General features: G+C 37.1%; 3 protein-coding genes across 10 annotated transcripts; 2 read left to right on the forward strand and 1 right to left on the reverse strand.

Annotated features, from left to right (window-relative positions):
- Positions 1–1,884: 1,884 nt before the first annotated feature.
- LOC118060037 (uncharacterized) lies at positions 1,885–8,204 on the reverse strand. Of its 8 annotated transcripts, none has more exons than XR_012171038.1 (8): positions 5,911–8,204; positions 5,287–5,488; positions 5,001–5,188; positions 4,798–4,889; positions 3,756–4,361; positions 3,139–3,557; positions 2,864–3,005; positions 1,886–2,634 (listed from the first exon to the last, which is right to left on the reverse strand). XR_012171038.1 is itself a non-coding variant. In XM_035073128.2 (4 exons), exons 1-4 carry the CDS (start codon positions 7,706–7,708, stop codon positions 4,822–4,824), a joined length of 2,256 nt encoding a protein of 751 aa, XP_034929019.1. In that variant the 5' UTR covers positions 7,709–8,008; the 3' UTR covers positions 4,453–4,821. The 8 variants fall into 8 exon arrangements, 1 of the variants encoding a protein (XP_034929019.1); XR_012171040.1 differs by having other exon boundaries at positions 3,139–3,324; positions 3,422–4,361; XR_012171039.1 differs by having other exon boundaries at positions 1,887–2,634; positions 3,139–3,898; positions 4,275–4,361.
- Positions 8,205–10,710: 2,506 nt separating this feature from the next.
- On the forward strand, positions 10,711–11,875 carry LOC118060231 (thaumatin-like protein). The gene is made up of 2 exons (XM_035073439.2): positions 10,711–10,882; positions 10,999–11,875. The coding sequence occupies exons 1-2, from the start codon at positions 10,816–10,818 to the stop codon at positions 11,673–11,675; spliced, it is 744 nt and encodes a 247-aa protein (XP_034929330.1). The 5' UTR covers positions 10,711–10,815; the 3' UTR covers positions 11,676–11,875.
- Positions 11,876–12,693: 818 nt separating this feature from the next.
- LOC118060227 (protein LATERAL BRANCHING OXIDOREDUCTASE 1) lies at positions 12,694–14,490 on the forward strand. The gene is made up of 4 exons (XM_035073434.2): positions 12,694–12,995; positions 13,079–13,326; positions 13,449–13,776; positions 14,016–14,490. The coding sequence occupies exons 1-4, from the start codon at positions 12,720–12,722 to the stop codon at positions 14,274–14,276; spliced, it is 1,113 nt and encodes a 370-aa protein (XP_034929325.1). The 5' UTR covers positions 12,694–12,719; the 3' UTR covers positions 14,277–14,490.
- The last annotated feature ends 89 nt before the right edge of the window (positions 14,491–14,579 follow it).

Genomic DNA, 14,579 nt, shown 5'->3' on the forward strand with positions numbered 1-14,579 from the left:
AATCTCACTAGTCGTCACCTCATTAAAGCATGGGTTGATTATGATCCAGTCAAGAATCCATTAGAGGTTAGGCTTTCACTTTCTTCCGCTAAACGATTTCTCCAATCTTGTCTGCTGATATTCCCTCTCGTAATCTCAATGATTCTATGTGATGGGCTCTTGGTCTACACCCCCAATCCAATGCATTGCCCATGTCATAAGTTCGAGGCTTAGCTTATACAAAGCACCGACCCAAAGTCCTAATAGGCAATGAAGCTCATTCGAGCATCCAGGGTCCAAACTTGTGAAGTTAATCCAAAGAAACCTCTCTCTCTATTATTAAATCTGTTCTTCATTTTGAAACCTCATTTTATCTCATGTGAAAAATGTAGCATAAATCATACCTTAAGAGATCAGCATTCTGGCAGGAAAAAGAAAAACAGAGAGCCAAAACACAGCATCCTCTGTTTCACACAGGCCAACTTTCGCTCTTTCATCTTCCCATTCATTAAGCTCACACTTCTCTTGTTTCTCCTTTCGTTGCAAATCCTGTTTATTCACAGCTGGTCTATATGATCTCTACTTCACAGGCTTCAAGCATGTTAGCAACAGCATGACCCTAAATGGGGCTGCTGAGGTTTAAAATAATGCCATACTTTGCTTAATTGATAATGCATCACAAGTGCTCTTGCAAAGCAGTATCTAGGTATCTTCAATGGAACCGATGGTAGGAGGTTAACCAATCACATTTTTGCAGATGAATTTGACACGCATAAAGATGATCGGCAATAATATCAATATTTTGAAATCAAACAAATCTGTTCCTGCTGAATATTTTCTTGATAATCTCAACATAGACTAGCTGCAGGCCAATCAAGCATGGGTTAATTACGAATTGATCAAGAATCTATTAGAAGTTAGGTTACCGCCTTTTTCTGAAAGATCGGTTTCTCCTATATTTTCTATGTATCTTTGATTCTATCTTCTCTTCCTTCACTTTCAGGGTCTAAAAATAATCACCCAGGATTGATTGTAGGTGTCTTACTTTGGGCTGTTTTTTCATAATCTCAGCTATCGCTATCCATCAGGAAGATTAAGAATGTAAATGTGATTGAAGCATGAGAGCTTCAAGTTGGTCCTCACATATTTTCCTATCAAGAAAGCAACTAGTGGTTTCAAACACAAGAAACTACTTATCTTTGGTGGTTCAGGTAAAGTTTAGAAAGAAACTCTGCCAAATTCTAATACCAAGTTGCAATGAAGCGAATCTGTCGTGAAAGCAAACAAGATACGTCTGCGTTTGATCCACGTTTGCTCTTTTAGTTTGTGGAGGGAGACGTATTGGAGTCATTGAGCCTACAGCAGCGCAGCATTGCCTGAGGAGCTCAATTTGGCGGACCGGGTCTGGGGTAAGTGGAAAAGTGGTGGAATCTTGATGTAGATCGTAGTGGGCCCAAGGTTGAGTGGCGAGTTTGATAAGCTTCGGGCTGTTGGTTTGCTGAAAGTGGGGCTTATGTGTTCTAATTTCTAACAATGTGCCCAATGCGATGCCTGCAACAAGGCAGGTTGTGAGGCACTAGGAGGAAGAGATGGCATTGTCTGAGGCTGCCCAAGCCCTCGGATGGATATGATGTAAGAAATAACAATGGCAATGGTGATGGTAGAAGCGAGTTTGAGGGTCATTTTTAATCATCTGCTGCTTTGACTGACATATTTGGACGAGGTCAGTACAAAGTCAACTGGAGAAGGCCATACTGATATTAGAACCTGGGTTAACCTCACCTCACGCGCTTTTTGGTGGAAAAGAAGGCAGGAAGCCACCGTGAGGGAGAACCAAAAAAAAAAAACCTGATAATCGCTCGCCTCTATTTTTATTTTTTTTGGTAATATTTTCCTTTCGAGGATCTTTATTTTTATTGTGATGATATGTAGTTCTCAGTATTGATGTAATGGGCTCAAGATTGCATGGCGAATTTGATGAGCTCATAAAAAAACAATCTCCCCGTACTTTTACTCTCGCACAGGCCATTTGCTAATAAATTAAGGCTGTGGTATTCCCTCCGTCTTCCTCCTCCTACATATGTCGCTCTCGACAAGCAAGAAAGGAGTTATCCTAATTGCTAAATTATATCATCTTAATTCGCCTGAATAATATTACAATCTATTCAAAATTGCTAGCATTACGGAGTGTCAAATGTCAGCTTTCAAAATTTAGCACATTCATGGAGATATGTAATGCCATGGGAATGGGCTCCTAGGAAGTTGGCCGGCGCTCCCTACTGCTACCATGAGGAGAACCTCTTCACCCCATCAATAGAAAAGGAACAGGAGCATCAATTACAGTAAGATTTTGATTGGTCGTTAAGTTTATTCTTAAGTATATTGCACAATCTCACTATTATATGCAAAAAGTTCCTTCAACTATCAACTGGTTACAGGACATTTTATAGTGGGATAAGGATGTGCTGCTAAAAAGGACGTGGAAACTTGAGTGAATGAGTTTACCATCCTACAATGTCAAAGGTTTTTTGATTGAGTGTACTGAACATTGAATGAAGTGTGATTTTGCAAGATAGTGAATGGCACGCAGCATGTTGCTTCCATTACAGATGAATCGAGTTTAACACGACATTGTTCTTTGACTTCACATGAGTTCTACAGCACAAACACACGAGAAATTGTAGAGGGTAGATAAGCTCAGGATTCAACCTTTTTCTACAATACGGGACACAGTGTATGCGTTAATGCACCATCTCAGATGTATAAATTAATCACATTGCAACCACAAAAGCAAATCGCTAAGCCAAAGTTACCCTAAAAACACTGTAATAGCAACCGATACAAAACTAGAAAGACAAATAAACAAGGAAAGGATGGAAGTCACCTTCAATAGCTGTTGATTAAAAGTTCGTCTTGTTTCTGTTTCTCTGTGCAATTCGCGAGTAAATGAGGCATTGTTGAAGCTTTTTCACCGGTCAAAGATGCTGGCGACATAGAGACGGCTTATTTACCCAAGAAAGTTGAAGCTGATGCATTGATTTGGTCTAACAATATCAGAAAATAGATAAAAAGGAACATTGATTTTGAAGAAGATTAAATTAAGGAAAGCATGTGAAATAAGCGACACGATTTCTTAAATGGCAGTTCATTGAATTTCACCTTGCGAGCTCCTATTCAAGCTCTCCTAGAGCAAGGTCAAATGTAGTGCCACACGTGAAACAAGAACCCACCATCTGACAGCAAATAGGTTGAACAAAGTGTAGCGAAAAAGAGAGAGGAAGAAAAGGAGCAATTCTAGTGGAGTCTTTTCCCTGCGTTGTAGTTTGACTGTTGAAGTTACTTCAACTGCACGTGTAAAATTAGCATACAACAAGCCAATCATCCATCAATTTCTTCAACATTTTTTGGACATCGCACAGATCCACTATTAACACAGACTGACATTTACTCTGAGTGAATCACAGAAGTCTATATCTTGAGATGTATCACATGTGAACAAAATTGTCGAGCCTCCGAAGGAGCACAAAAGAAACCCTCGTGGTTTTCACACATTCTTCCTACTCTTCCTCCAAACCTTCCTAAAACCAGAGTTGGTTTAATTCCATAAAAACGAAGTTTGATAAATACTAAAACCCTGGTCAAAACCCTTCATCACTTATTGAATGAAAATAAAAAATAAATCATCTAGCACTAATGTTGTTTCTTCGAACAAATCTTGTAACTTTAAATGTTGAAGACAATTGAGGCTGGACGTTGTAGCATAATAAGAGTTTTACCTTAATCTTGGAAGTTCAGCCTCAATCCCTCTCTAGTTCTTCAATAGTTTAGGGATTCTCTGTTTCAGCTGGCCTCTTTTATGTTCAAATGGTTGCAAATATTAGTTGTAATGGATTCATAAATGATAATGCAAAGGTTACAACTGCGTGCAAGAAAGAAGTATTAACAATAAAAAAAAATGTTCCCACTTACTCTCCAAATATTCAGCACATCTTAATTTGTTATACAATCTGAACCTCAACTAAAATCAAATCTCAACCATGACTAAGAATCAGAACATGTAAAATGAAATTTAAAACATAAGACTCAGAAAATATTGAATAAATAACTTGTGCTTTTATCATACACTTTTTTCTCTTCTCCATTTTGTTTACTCTAATCCATCTGGAAGACAAAAGTCCATTATCAACCAATACCATGAATCAGGGCTCTAATGATCCCATCATATGGTATAACTCAATGGCCAAAATAGAAATGCTTGGCAGAAAAAGACAAATTATTCACAACTGAATACCTACCTTTGCAGAAGAAAAGTTTTTTGTTTATTTGTTCATCAGAAGACTAATTGAACCTTTGGTTCCATAAAAGGAGGCAACCTCCTTTTCCTGTTCAATCCCAAGTGTAACTGTGTAAGTAGGATTTGATCCCTGGTCAATTGGTTACAATGCCAGGTGACTTTACTTGGCAGAATAAAAATTAGCACTAAAAAGACATGAATGTTATTTGAAGAGATTAAATGTACAAGAGCATGCTTATGTATAAAACCACATCCATCCATCTATCATCTGAAATGCATTTCTCTCTGACATAAAAACTACCTGGCTGCATTTACTAATAGAACCATAGCCAATCGTATCCTTTTCTCTCTTTCACCCTGGTCAAGACCAGTCTTCCTGGTGATTAGTTTTACACACATGGAAGTCCTAATCCATTGGTAATTGTGTCTACTTCAATCACAGAGTCAAGTTAGATGATCACAATATCTCTCTAGTATAGGCAACTCGGTGATTGTCCTAAATACTCCAGGTGAGACCAGTGTACCTTGGATGCTTTTCTGTTGACCTGCTACATTGATTCAACATTTTCCTCCTCGCCCTCTTTCACTCTATTAAAGATCTCATAATCATCGAACCCTGCATATTTACCAAAACAACTGCATTAAATGAAAAGAAAGCTTCTCTAACCAACAATAGCACACTAGAAAAAAGAGCTTCTTTAGTAGTATTTTGCACATAGAAAAGCACCTGCACCTAAGTCTTCGATTTCACTGTGTGAAGTTCCCAGGAGACTTGCATTGTCAGAAGGTGGATCAACTGCCATCCAATTCAATGTATCAAAGTCTTCCGAGCACAATTCTTTTCCCTTGACCCAGTCCGTCAATGTATTATTGCTATCAAATGATATAGGATCCTGTTCCTCATTCTCATCGACCCTGTAAAAAAATTGTTAAGAAAGGAGTTAGACTTTTCTTTTTACCCAATTTTCAAGTAACATCTATAATTGTATAAGGTTTCCATCAGTAAAACAGACATTTGTCTGAGTCGCAAGTTGCACTGAACAAAAACTAGATCACTGAGTCGTTGACGCTCCAGGCAATTTTTTGTATCATGCAATTGTTCAAAAGGAATCTGGCTTCGCTTATACTCAATTGAACTGCAGGTTTGACCAAGAATACGGATGGCCAAACGCACCAAGTTTGGGCAACTTCCTCCATATGTTGACCACCATTCCGCTATAAACAGTGAAAAAACATCAGATTAACATATTCCAATAGGATAAAACACCACATACAACACATAATTTTTTGAAAAACAAAATAAAAATAAAAGGCAATTCCTGCATCTACATGCCAAGAAGGCATTTGAACCACCACAATGCATGATGGCCACTAGTTTGGTCAAACAGGTCTCACAGTTCCCACAGGATACACACAAGGTTCTAGTAATGGTCCTGCTGTACATAGAAAATGATGCATCTAATGTTCTAATCGTATATACCACATGAGAATGAATATGTGTAGATGCAGGGTGGCAAGAGAAAAATTTTATTATAACTCAGATGCTTCCGCTCCCAGGTACTAAAGATCTGAAAATGCATGTTATCTAACTATCAAAAAACTAATTTATGACATGGCATCAGAGTAAAAGGACTCACCAGGAAGCATAGTGTCCCTAGCTCTAACAGCCATCTTCCTCCCAAAATCACCACCAGCATTCTTGTAAGAGTTTACCTCTTTGATGATTTTATCTTGGACATTTAAGTCAGGAACAAACTTTTCTATGCAATCGTACATCCCAGACTGAATCTCATTGGGCATATCTCCTTCAAAACTATAAAAGAACTTGGGATTAAGGTAGAAACCCGCAGCATGAAGAGGGAGGCTCCATTCTTGTTCCCACCAATGGTCTATAATATTCCAGTAGACAACATACTCCTCCCTCTTTATAAGTTCTTTCTTAATTGCTTCTTTAGCTCGATACATTCCTGCATAAATATATCCCATAGCAGGCCTCTTCTTGCTGCCAACTAGTCTCAAAACTTGCAAGAGAGGATTAGTTAAATGGGTTATTAGGACGCATGATGACCAAAATGACTGATCGCTTACTAAATCTAACATTTCCAACCCCCCAGGTTTCTTTGAATATGGGCAGTCCACCCACTCCTGTGAAGTAACCATGGTCTGCAGGTTATGTTTAAGATCAACCATTCGTTTCAATGTTCCAAAGTTTGTGGCAAAGCGACTAAGTCCTGGTTCTACAATATCATTTCCATAAGTATACCTTTTCATCATATTCAAAACCACACTATGATTGTATACAAATCTTGTAATAGACCTCGCCTGTTCAATTACTGAATTTATCCACTCAAGTTTTGCAAAATCCTCAAGTATCAAATCTAGACAATGTGCTGCACAAGGAGCCCAATAAAGGTTAGGGAAAGTATCAGCTAACCTTCTCCCTGCACAGATTAATTGCTCTTCCATTCGAGTAATGACTTGTAAAACATGTCTTGCTCCAATTTCTTCAACTACTTGCTTAAGCAATTCGTAAAGAGCATCTGGTAAATTAATAATATCAGATGCATCCACGGATTTCAAAAACACCACTCCATCAGGACAATAAACCAAAAAATTTATCAGAGTTCTACCCATTACTGTGTTCCACTGATCAACCAAAACAGAACAACCAGTCCTTTCCCAAGTTGCTCTGTGCTTATCAACATCATTCTTTACTTCTTCAACTGAATTCTTCAGTACCCAACCTCGAAGATCGTGGTATGAAGGCACTACAACCTCTGATCCTCCTGAAGCAATTGCTTGAACCATTAGCTGAAAATAAGCCGAGTTCACAGCATCCAAAGATGCCCCGATATCATACAAAAACCTCCCTATTGCCATATGAATGTGATCGTTTGTCCTTTTACCCCCTGATAACGGCATACCACTACTCATGGTAACAACAGCTTTAGCATTTGTAACAGAACCTCTGCCTCTACCCCTTCCCCTCTTCCTCCTCTCCCCGCCTTTTTTTCTCATTCCATCTTCTCCACTAACTAACAAACTTGAAACAGGGTCAATAGCATCTGAAACCCCAGTTAACTCCATTCCAGTATTAACATCCTTATCAAAAAACCCTATCTCACTAGAAACTGGATTCAAATTCGTTATCTCCTCTGCAATTTTTTGCTTCTTCCGCTTCTTAACTACAACCCCGTCTAAACTTTGCTGCATCATATGCCTAACATCCGAAGGAACTTGTAAACAAGTAGCAGCATTACCCTTTTGACCAGCTAAATGTTCCTTAATCCTATGAATCCCTCCTCCTTTAAAAATTTTGCCACAATACACACATTTTAACTGCACCCTCTCTCCGTTCTTAAACATTTGACAATGCTTCCACGCCGGGTCATGTTTTTGCGATGTTATCGGAATTGGCTCCAAATTAGAGCCCATTTCAACAAACCTCGATAATCAATTACCACCAAAGCTTAAATCTTTCTATACCCAAACTCACAAAAAAATGAACTTTTCCCTTCTATCTTCTTAAATTCAAAGAGACAATCTAAACTGACAAAACCCCCTTTGCATAGACAAAGACTGTGACATCAAAAAGGCAAGAACTAAAGACATGAAACATAACAAGAGAGGATAATAAACTTACTTGGGTTTTCGACTGTTGGGTTTCTGTGTTTTTTTTTAGAGAGAGGACCGAGTTAAGGGAGTTTAAATGTTTTTTTATAAACCGATTTTAATGGTTTTGATGACCGGACGGACCGGTTAGGGTTTGGGATTAGCCGAATTTGTGTTTTAACTATAATCTGCTCGGTTTTACCGAGTCAGCCAGTTATGAAGGGGACCGGTTTCAGACTTTCAGTAAATGAAAACCGGAAGTCTCAGTTTCCTAGCGAGAAAGCCGGAAAAGGTTGGAGAAATTGGAGATGATAAAAATAGACCGACCGGTGAGTAACATCTGGTTCATGACAGTTACGTTGTTTTCCTTCCCTGTTTACCACCTCAAAACTCAAAAGGTTTCTGTTAATGCGTGCAGTTTTTAGTCTTTTATTATTTCTTTTTGGTTTCTTTTTCTTGCAGGAATTTAACTGATTATTTACTGTACACGCCTCTTTATTTTTATTTTTTTGTTAGATTAATGATTTTTTTTAACATTTTTCGAATGCAAATACACTAAGTTTTGTGTGAAATTCTTATCCTCAAACAGAAATTGATTTAATATTTTGTGAATTTGCTTCTTATATTATCAACCAGGATTTGGATTGGATGTAAGAAACGCTACCATCACGATGGCTTACGCTTAAACAAAAAGAAAGGAAAGAAAAATAAAATATATCTGTTATACCTTTTCATATGTTTTTTTGACCCGGTCTGGTGGCCAGTACAGTTCAAAGCCCGGGTTTTGGATTTGAACCAGGTTACTAGATTAATTTTTTAAAAAATCAAAACAGCATCATTTTAGTAAAAAAATCAACGAATTGCAATCGAGTTTTTTACCCGGTATTGCCGTGTCGCCGAGTTAACCTGCCGAGTCACACTGAGCTTTTTCTTTCTTTGTTTTTTTTCAACCCGGTACAGTTTCAATTCTGGATTAACTGAGTCTCACATCGACCTATTTAGCCGGGTCAAATTTTAAAATTATGCTTTAATTAGTGTATATCAAGGGATGGAGCTAAAAAGATTTTTTTTAGAAGGAGTCATGATCTGAAAATATTTTTAGAGAATTAAAATTAAAATTTTACTAGTTTAATCGTTTCTTTTATCTTTCAGGAGCAGGCCCCTGCCATCCTCATCGCTCTGCCACTGTACCCACCAAAACTAATTTTTTTCATAAAATTAAAGAAAAGTATTCGTACACAAAGATAGATGAGGGCCGGAAATCTGCCAGGATTTAATATCACTATTCATTTGTGTTCTAGAATTCCTGGGATTTCAAGAGCTGCCATGTTTTCAAGCTTCAATAATTTATTAAGCTCTACTTGAATATATTTCCTACGCAAAAACCATGAGTTTTGGGTTTATCATGCTAGAGTTTTTTACTAAGTTGGTCACGATCAGATTAAGTGATAACGGTGAAAAAAATGCAGTAATGTATTTAGTATACTATAAAATTTTGCTGTGAATCATCTAGTAGGTGGTGAGTGATAAAAATTTAAGATCAAGAATTTTTTTTTTTTTTATGATTTTAGATTCGAACTATATGGTTACTAATATGATGATCACTGAAAACTTATATGATTGTTAACTTCAGAATCTTTAAAATTAGTCGAGATTTGCACAAACTGACCTGAATATCTACGTTAATTAAAAAAAATTTAGTTATGATATCCCCTAAAAATTTAAGTTTAAAACACAAATTTTATACGGTAGTTTTTACATTTTTTGTTAATTAAGTTTTTCAAATATATTTTACTGGTTTTTTTTTTACTGTTTGTAAGAAAACCAAAACATTTTATCTAAATATTTTTTATATAATTTTTATTATATATAAACTTTAACCATAATTTTTACCAAACACAATATATCGAGTAACCAATATTTTAACCAGAAACCACGCATTTATGAATTTAATTTAACGTGAAATCCATTAGCGAATTTCGAGGATTAATTGCTACTTACAGCTTGCATCATCTACAAATCAATCTCATAACCCACTAATTTGTTGAAAGTCTTCTCACGGAGACTTTGATGGTGTATGTTTTTGCTGTAAAGAAATACTTTGAAATGTTTTTTATATTTTTTTTTATGTTTTTGATTTGTTTTGTTAGGTTAATAGTAAAAATAAATTTTAAAAAATAAAAAATATATATTATTTTAATATAATTTTAAACTTTGAAGAACAACTATTCAAACATTACCTTTATCTTTATCGATTACAAGAATGCAAACACCGATAACATATAATTTTTTAATCAATTCTTGGACCCAAAGAACGGAATCTTACGCTGAAGGGGGCATGGAAAGGTGAAGAGGCGTGATTTCTGCTTTTGAATTACCGCTACACTAGTTTCAAAACTTAATGAAGATGACCAATATCCAATCATTTATTATGTGTGGAGCTTTCGATTACCATCACTTAGCCAAGTAAATCCAGTTCATAACAAAGAAACAATAAAATCCAGTTCATAATTATACTCTCAAAAAAAAAAAATTAACTTCAGGGCTTATATGATAGTTAATCGTTGGAAAATTTACATGGTTACTAATATAATAGTCACTGGAAATTTATATAATCGTTAATTTCAGGAATTCATAAAATTAATTAAAATACATACAAGTTGATCCAGATATACTCATTAATAATATAAAAATATATATTATTAACTTCAGCAGTAAATATTGAAAAAACAAAAATAAAACATTGCAAGAAAATCAACAGTTGTCATATGATTTACAGTAAACCGTTTTTGCACAAAGCCGTTGTTTAATCAGTCAAAATCCTTTCGTGGTGGCAGAACATAAGGAAACCCACCCCCCACCCTCCCCTCTCGTGTACAAATATGCCATAAAACCAACAGGTCCCAAAATCACCAAAAATTCAAAAACAAATGTCAACTTCTTCTCATCAGTTTCTTCTCTTCTTCCTCTGCATGATCATCGCCCTTTCCATCACAGGTTTTTTCTCTCTTGCACAACCAAAATCTAAACTCTATATTGTTACTGGTTCCTTACAACTTCTGCATTAAAGAACTCACATCTGTTCCTTTTTTTTTTTCTTTTTCTAATTGCAGATGGGACTGATCTCATTATAGTAAACAACTGCAAGGACAACATATGGCCTGCGATCCTTGGCACTGCAGGCCATGTGACCCCCAGAGAAGGAGGCTTCCTTCTACTCAGCGGAGAACAAATAGTCCTCCAAGTCCCTGACAAGTGGTCAGGAAGAATTTGGCCAAGACAAGGTTGCTGTTTTGATGAAACCACTGGCAGAGGTTCATGCCAGACCGGAGACTGTGCCGGCCTTTTACAGTGTAGAGGCGTTGGTGGTGTCCCTCCAGCAACTTTAGTGGAAATGACACTTGGAACTTCAGAATCCGCCTTGCATTTCTATGATGTGAGTTTGGTTGATGGATTTAATGTTCCAGTTTCTATGATGCCTGTTGGTGGTGGTGCAGGGTGTGGAATTGCCGCGTGTGAGACGGATCTGAATGTCTGTTGCCCTTCTACATTGGTTGTGAAGCGACAGGGGAAGGTGGTGGGTTGCAAGAGTGCATGCTTGGCCGCAAAAACTGATAGATATTGTTGTACTGGGGAGTATGCAAATCCTAAAAGTTGCAAGCCTACTGTTTTTAGTCATCTTTTTAAGGCAATTTGTCCCAAGGCCTATAGCTTTGCCTTTGATGATGCTTCAGGGCTTAAGACTTGTAAGGCTTCTCGGTATGTTATTACCTTTTGTCCTCCTAATTGATGGTGATTTAAGCTCAGGAATCCAGAGGACGAGAAGCATTGATTGACAATGTTATCTTCAGCCCTGCTCTTTTTATTTTTCACACTTGCTTGATTTCTAGTTATGTATGGCAATTACAAGCTAGCTTAACAAGAAAACAAGGTGTAGATTTCACTTGATGGGGACTGATCTACTGATTTAATTTCGATGTCCTTTCTCTATTTCCTCTGCCTCTGTGCTTCTAAGGATGTTCTTCATTTTACATGCTATTATAGATGTCGTTTAATTTCCACGAACGAGTGAATGTTATGCAAGTGGTTTTGGATCAATAAGATACAACAACGTCGAACTTCATGAAAGTCGAACAAAGAATAAAATCTAAACAGATATAGAGACCACAACACATCAGGAGAGAACACACAACTTAACGACAATGCGGTTTCCAGAATGTATGCTTATTAAGGGTAGTAGAACAACGCAATCTGTTTTCAACTGAAGAACGTAAAGACGAAGATATCCTTAGAAAATTGCTCGTGTTCCATGGCAGTGAACAATCGGCAGAAAAATTGAGGCAAGATATTGAGGCAGAGATAGAGAGCTAGGTTAACCCAAGCTCTGATACCATGTAAATTCAGAGGGAGAAAAGATTTGCCAACTCAATTGTAATTTATTGAATCTGTCGCGGCAGCTATGTACAAAAATATATTCCTATATTGTGCTAAGCTATTTTTTGGAATAAGAGTTGCAATAAAAAAAGGATGTCCTTGACAGCATATGTTACCTAATACATTACGTAAACGTGAGATATTGCTGATCCTTTCTTAACAATAAACCATGTTGTTGTCACCGCCCAACACTTCGAGAATATCTCTCTACACTAAACATTGAAATTTGGTTAAGTCAAACAAGATGCAAAACTCCAATAATTTCTTACAGGGGATCTATTAAGAAGCGGAAGCAATAGATTCCTTTCGTTTTTTAGTTTAAAAGAAGCTAGCCTGCTACGTACCAACTTGCACATATATATATGTACCTGAACTTAGAGAACAAGATTTACTAATAGAAATGGATCCAAATGTTGAAAATGGAAGCATGCAGGGAGATGAGGTGTTGGGTTGGGGAAAATCATTGCCGGTACCAAGTGTCCAAGAAATGGTGAGAAAAGATTCTCGGTGTGTCCCTGAAAGATATATACAGGAACACAAAGACAGACCGATAGAGCCTGAAATGTGTCCACATTCATCCGAGATCCCAGTCATAAATTTCTCCTTGCTAGTCAATGGAGACGAGGATGAACGGAGGAAGCTAGATCTTGCCTGCAAGGAGTGGGGTTTCTTTCAGGTAAAAACAAATGAAATTGTGCCTGGAATTTTTGTTTGTGCTAGATCACAGCTGAGAATGCTTCTTCTTTTTTTTTTTGGTAGATAACAAATCATGATGTGTCAGAAGAGGTGATAAAGCAAATGAAGGCCGCTGTGGCAGCATTTTTTGAACTTCCATTGGAAGAGAAAAGAAATTATGCAATGGCGGCCAATGATATTCATGGATATGGCCAAGGCTTTGTAGTCTCTGAGCATCAAAAACTCGACTGGTGTGACTTGATGTTCTTGGTGACATCCCCCCCAAAATACAAGAAAATGAAATACTGGCCGGTTACGATACCAGGTTTCAAGTATGTACTTCAGCGCTTTTCCAATAGGAGACGACATAACTATACAGCATATGTAACATATTAGGTATTTCTCTATTGTTTAAAAACAAGTCAAACTCTGATTCTCTCTCTTTCATTTTTAGGGAGGCAGTCGAACAGTACTCTGCAGAAATTCTTAAGCTGACTGAGGACATCTTTGCCAACATGTCATTGTTAATGGGAATGGACAAAGATGCTCTAAAACGGTTGCATGGGGAGATGATGAAGCAAGGAATACGAATGAACTATTATCCAGCCTGCTCGAGGCCTGAACTTGTGCTTGGAGTTGGTCCACATTCTGATGCGAGCTCCATAACCTTTCTTCTCCAGGATGATGATATCACTGGTCTCCAGATAAGGCACGAGGAAGGATGGGTTCCTGTGAAACCAATTCCAAATGCCATAGTAGTGAATATTGGTGATGTTATTGAGGTATTTTCTTGTTCAAAATCATACTCTTCAGTTCGGTTGCGAGGACAACATTAAAAATATGTTTCCTGTTTTTTCCTTCCAAGAATGATAAAGATTTTATTGAAATTCACAAGGAGCAGTGCTTCAAGATTGTTTGTTGCATAAAAAAAACTAAAAAAGATATAGTAAGAATTTGGCAAGGCATTTCTAGTGTTGCGAAAAGTAGCATGCAAGTCTGATTCTATTCTTATATTTTCCAGAGTTGGAGCAATGGAGTATACAAAAGCATTGAGCACAGGGCGGTGACGAGCGTGACAGCGGCAAGAATGTCCATTGCAACATTTGTGATCCCGGATGATGACGTGGAACTAGGTCCAGTGGAGACCATGGTGGATGATTATAATCGCCCTGTAATGTACAAAAGCATCAAGTATGGCGATTACCTCAGATATACTTTTTCAAAGAAAATGGATGGAAAAGCCAACACCGAGCTTCTCAAAGTCGAGTTAGAAAGCAACTGAACTTATTGCCTATGTGTTTCTATGTTAGCACAGCAAGGGCATCTTCTATTGAAAAGCCAAAAATAAAAAATAAAAACACTATTCCTTCTATGATTTTGCAGTTCTAATGGGAGAATCGAAGGTTATCAGAGAAAAAGCATTCCTGTGTATCTATCAAAATAGCTAAAACATTAAAATATATTATTTAAAGATTTCTTTTTTCATCAATTAAATTTTTCTCTAACTTTTTTCATATAACCAAAAGTATTGATATTAAATATATTAAAATACAATTGGGTTGCTAAAATGGTTTTTTTTCCATTG

Source organism: Populus alba, chromosome 10 (genome assembly GCF_005239225.2).
Source record: "Populus alba chromosome 10, ASM523922v2, whole genome shotgun sequence".
NCBI classification, from domain to species: Eukaryota; Viridiplantae; Streptophyta; class Magnoliopsida; order Malpighiales; family Salicaceae; genus Populus; species Populus alba.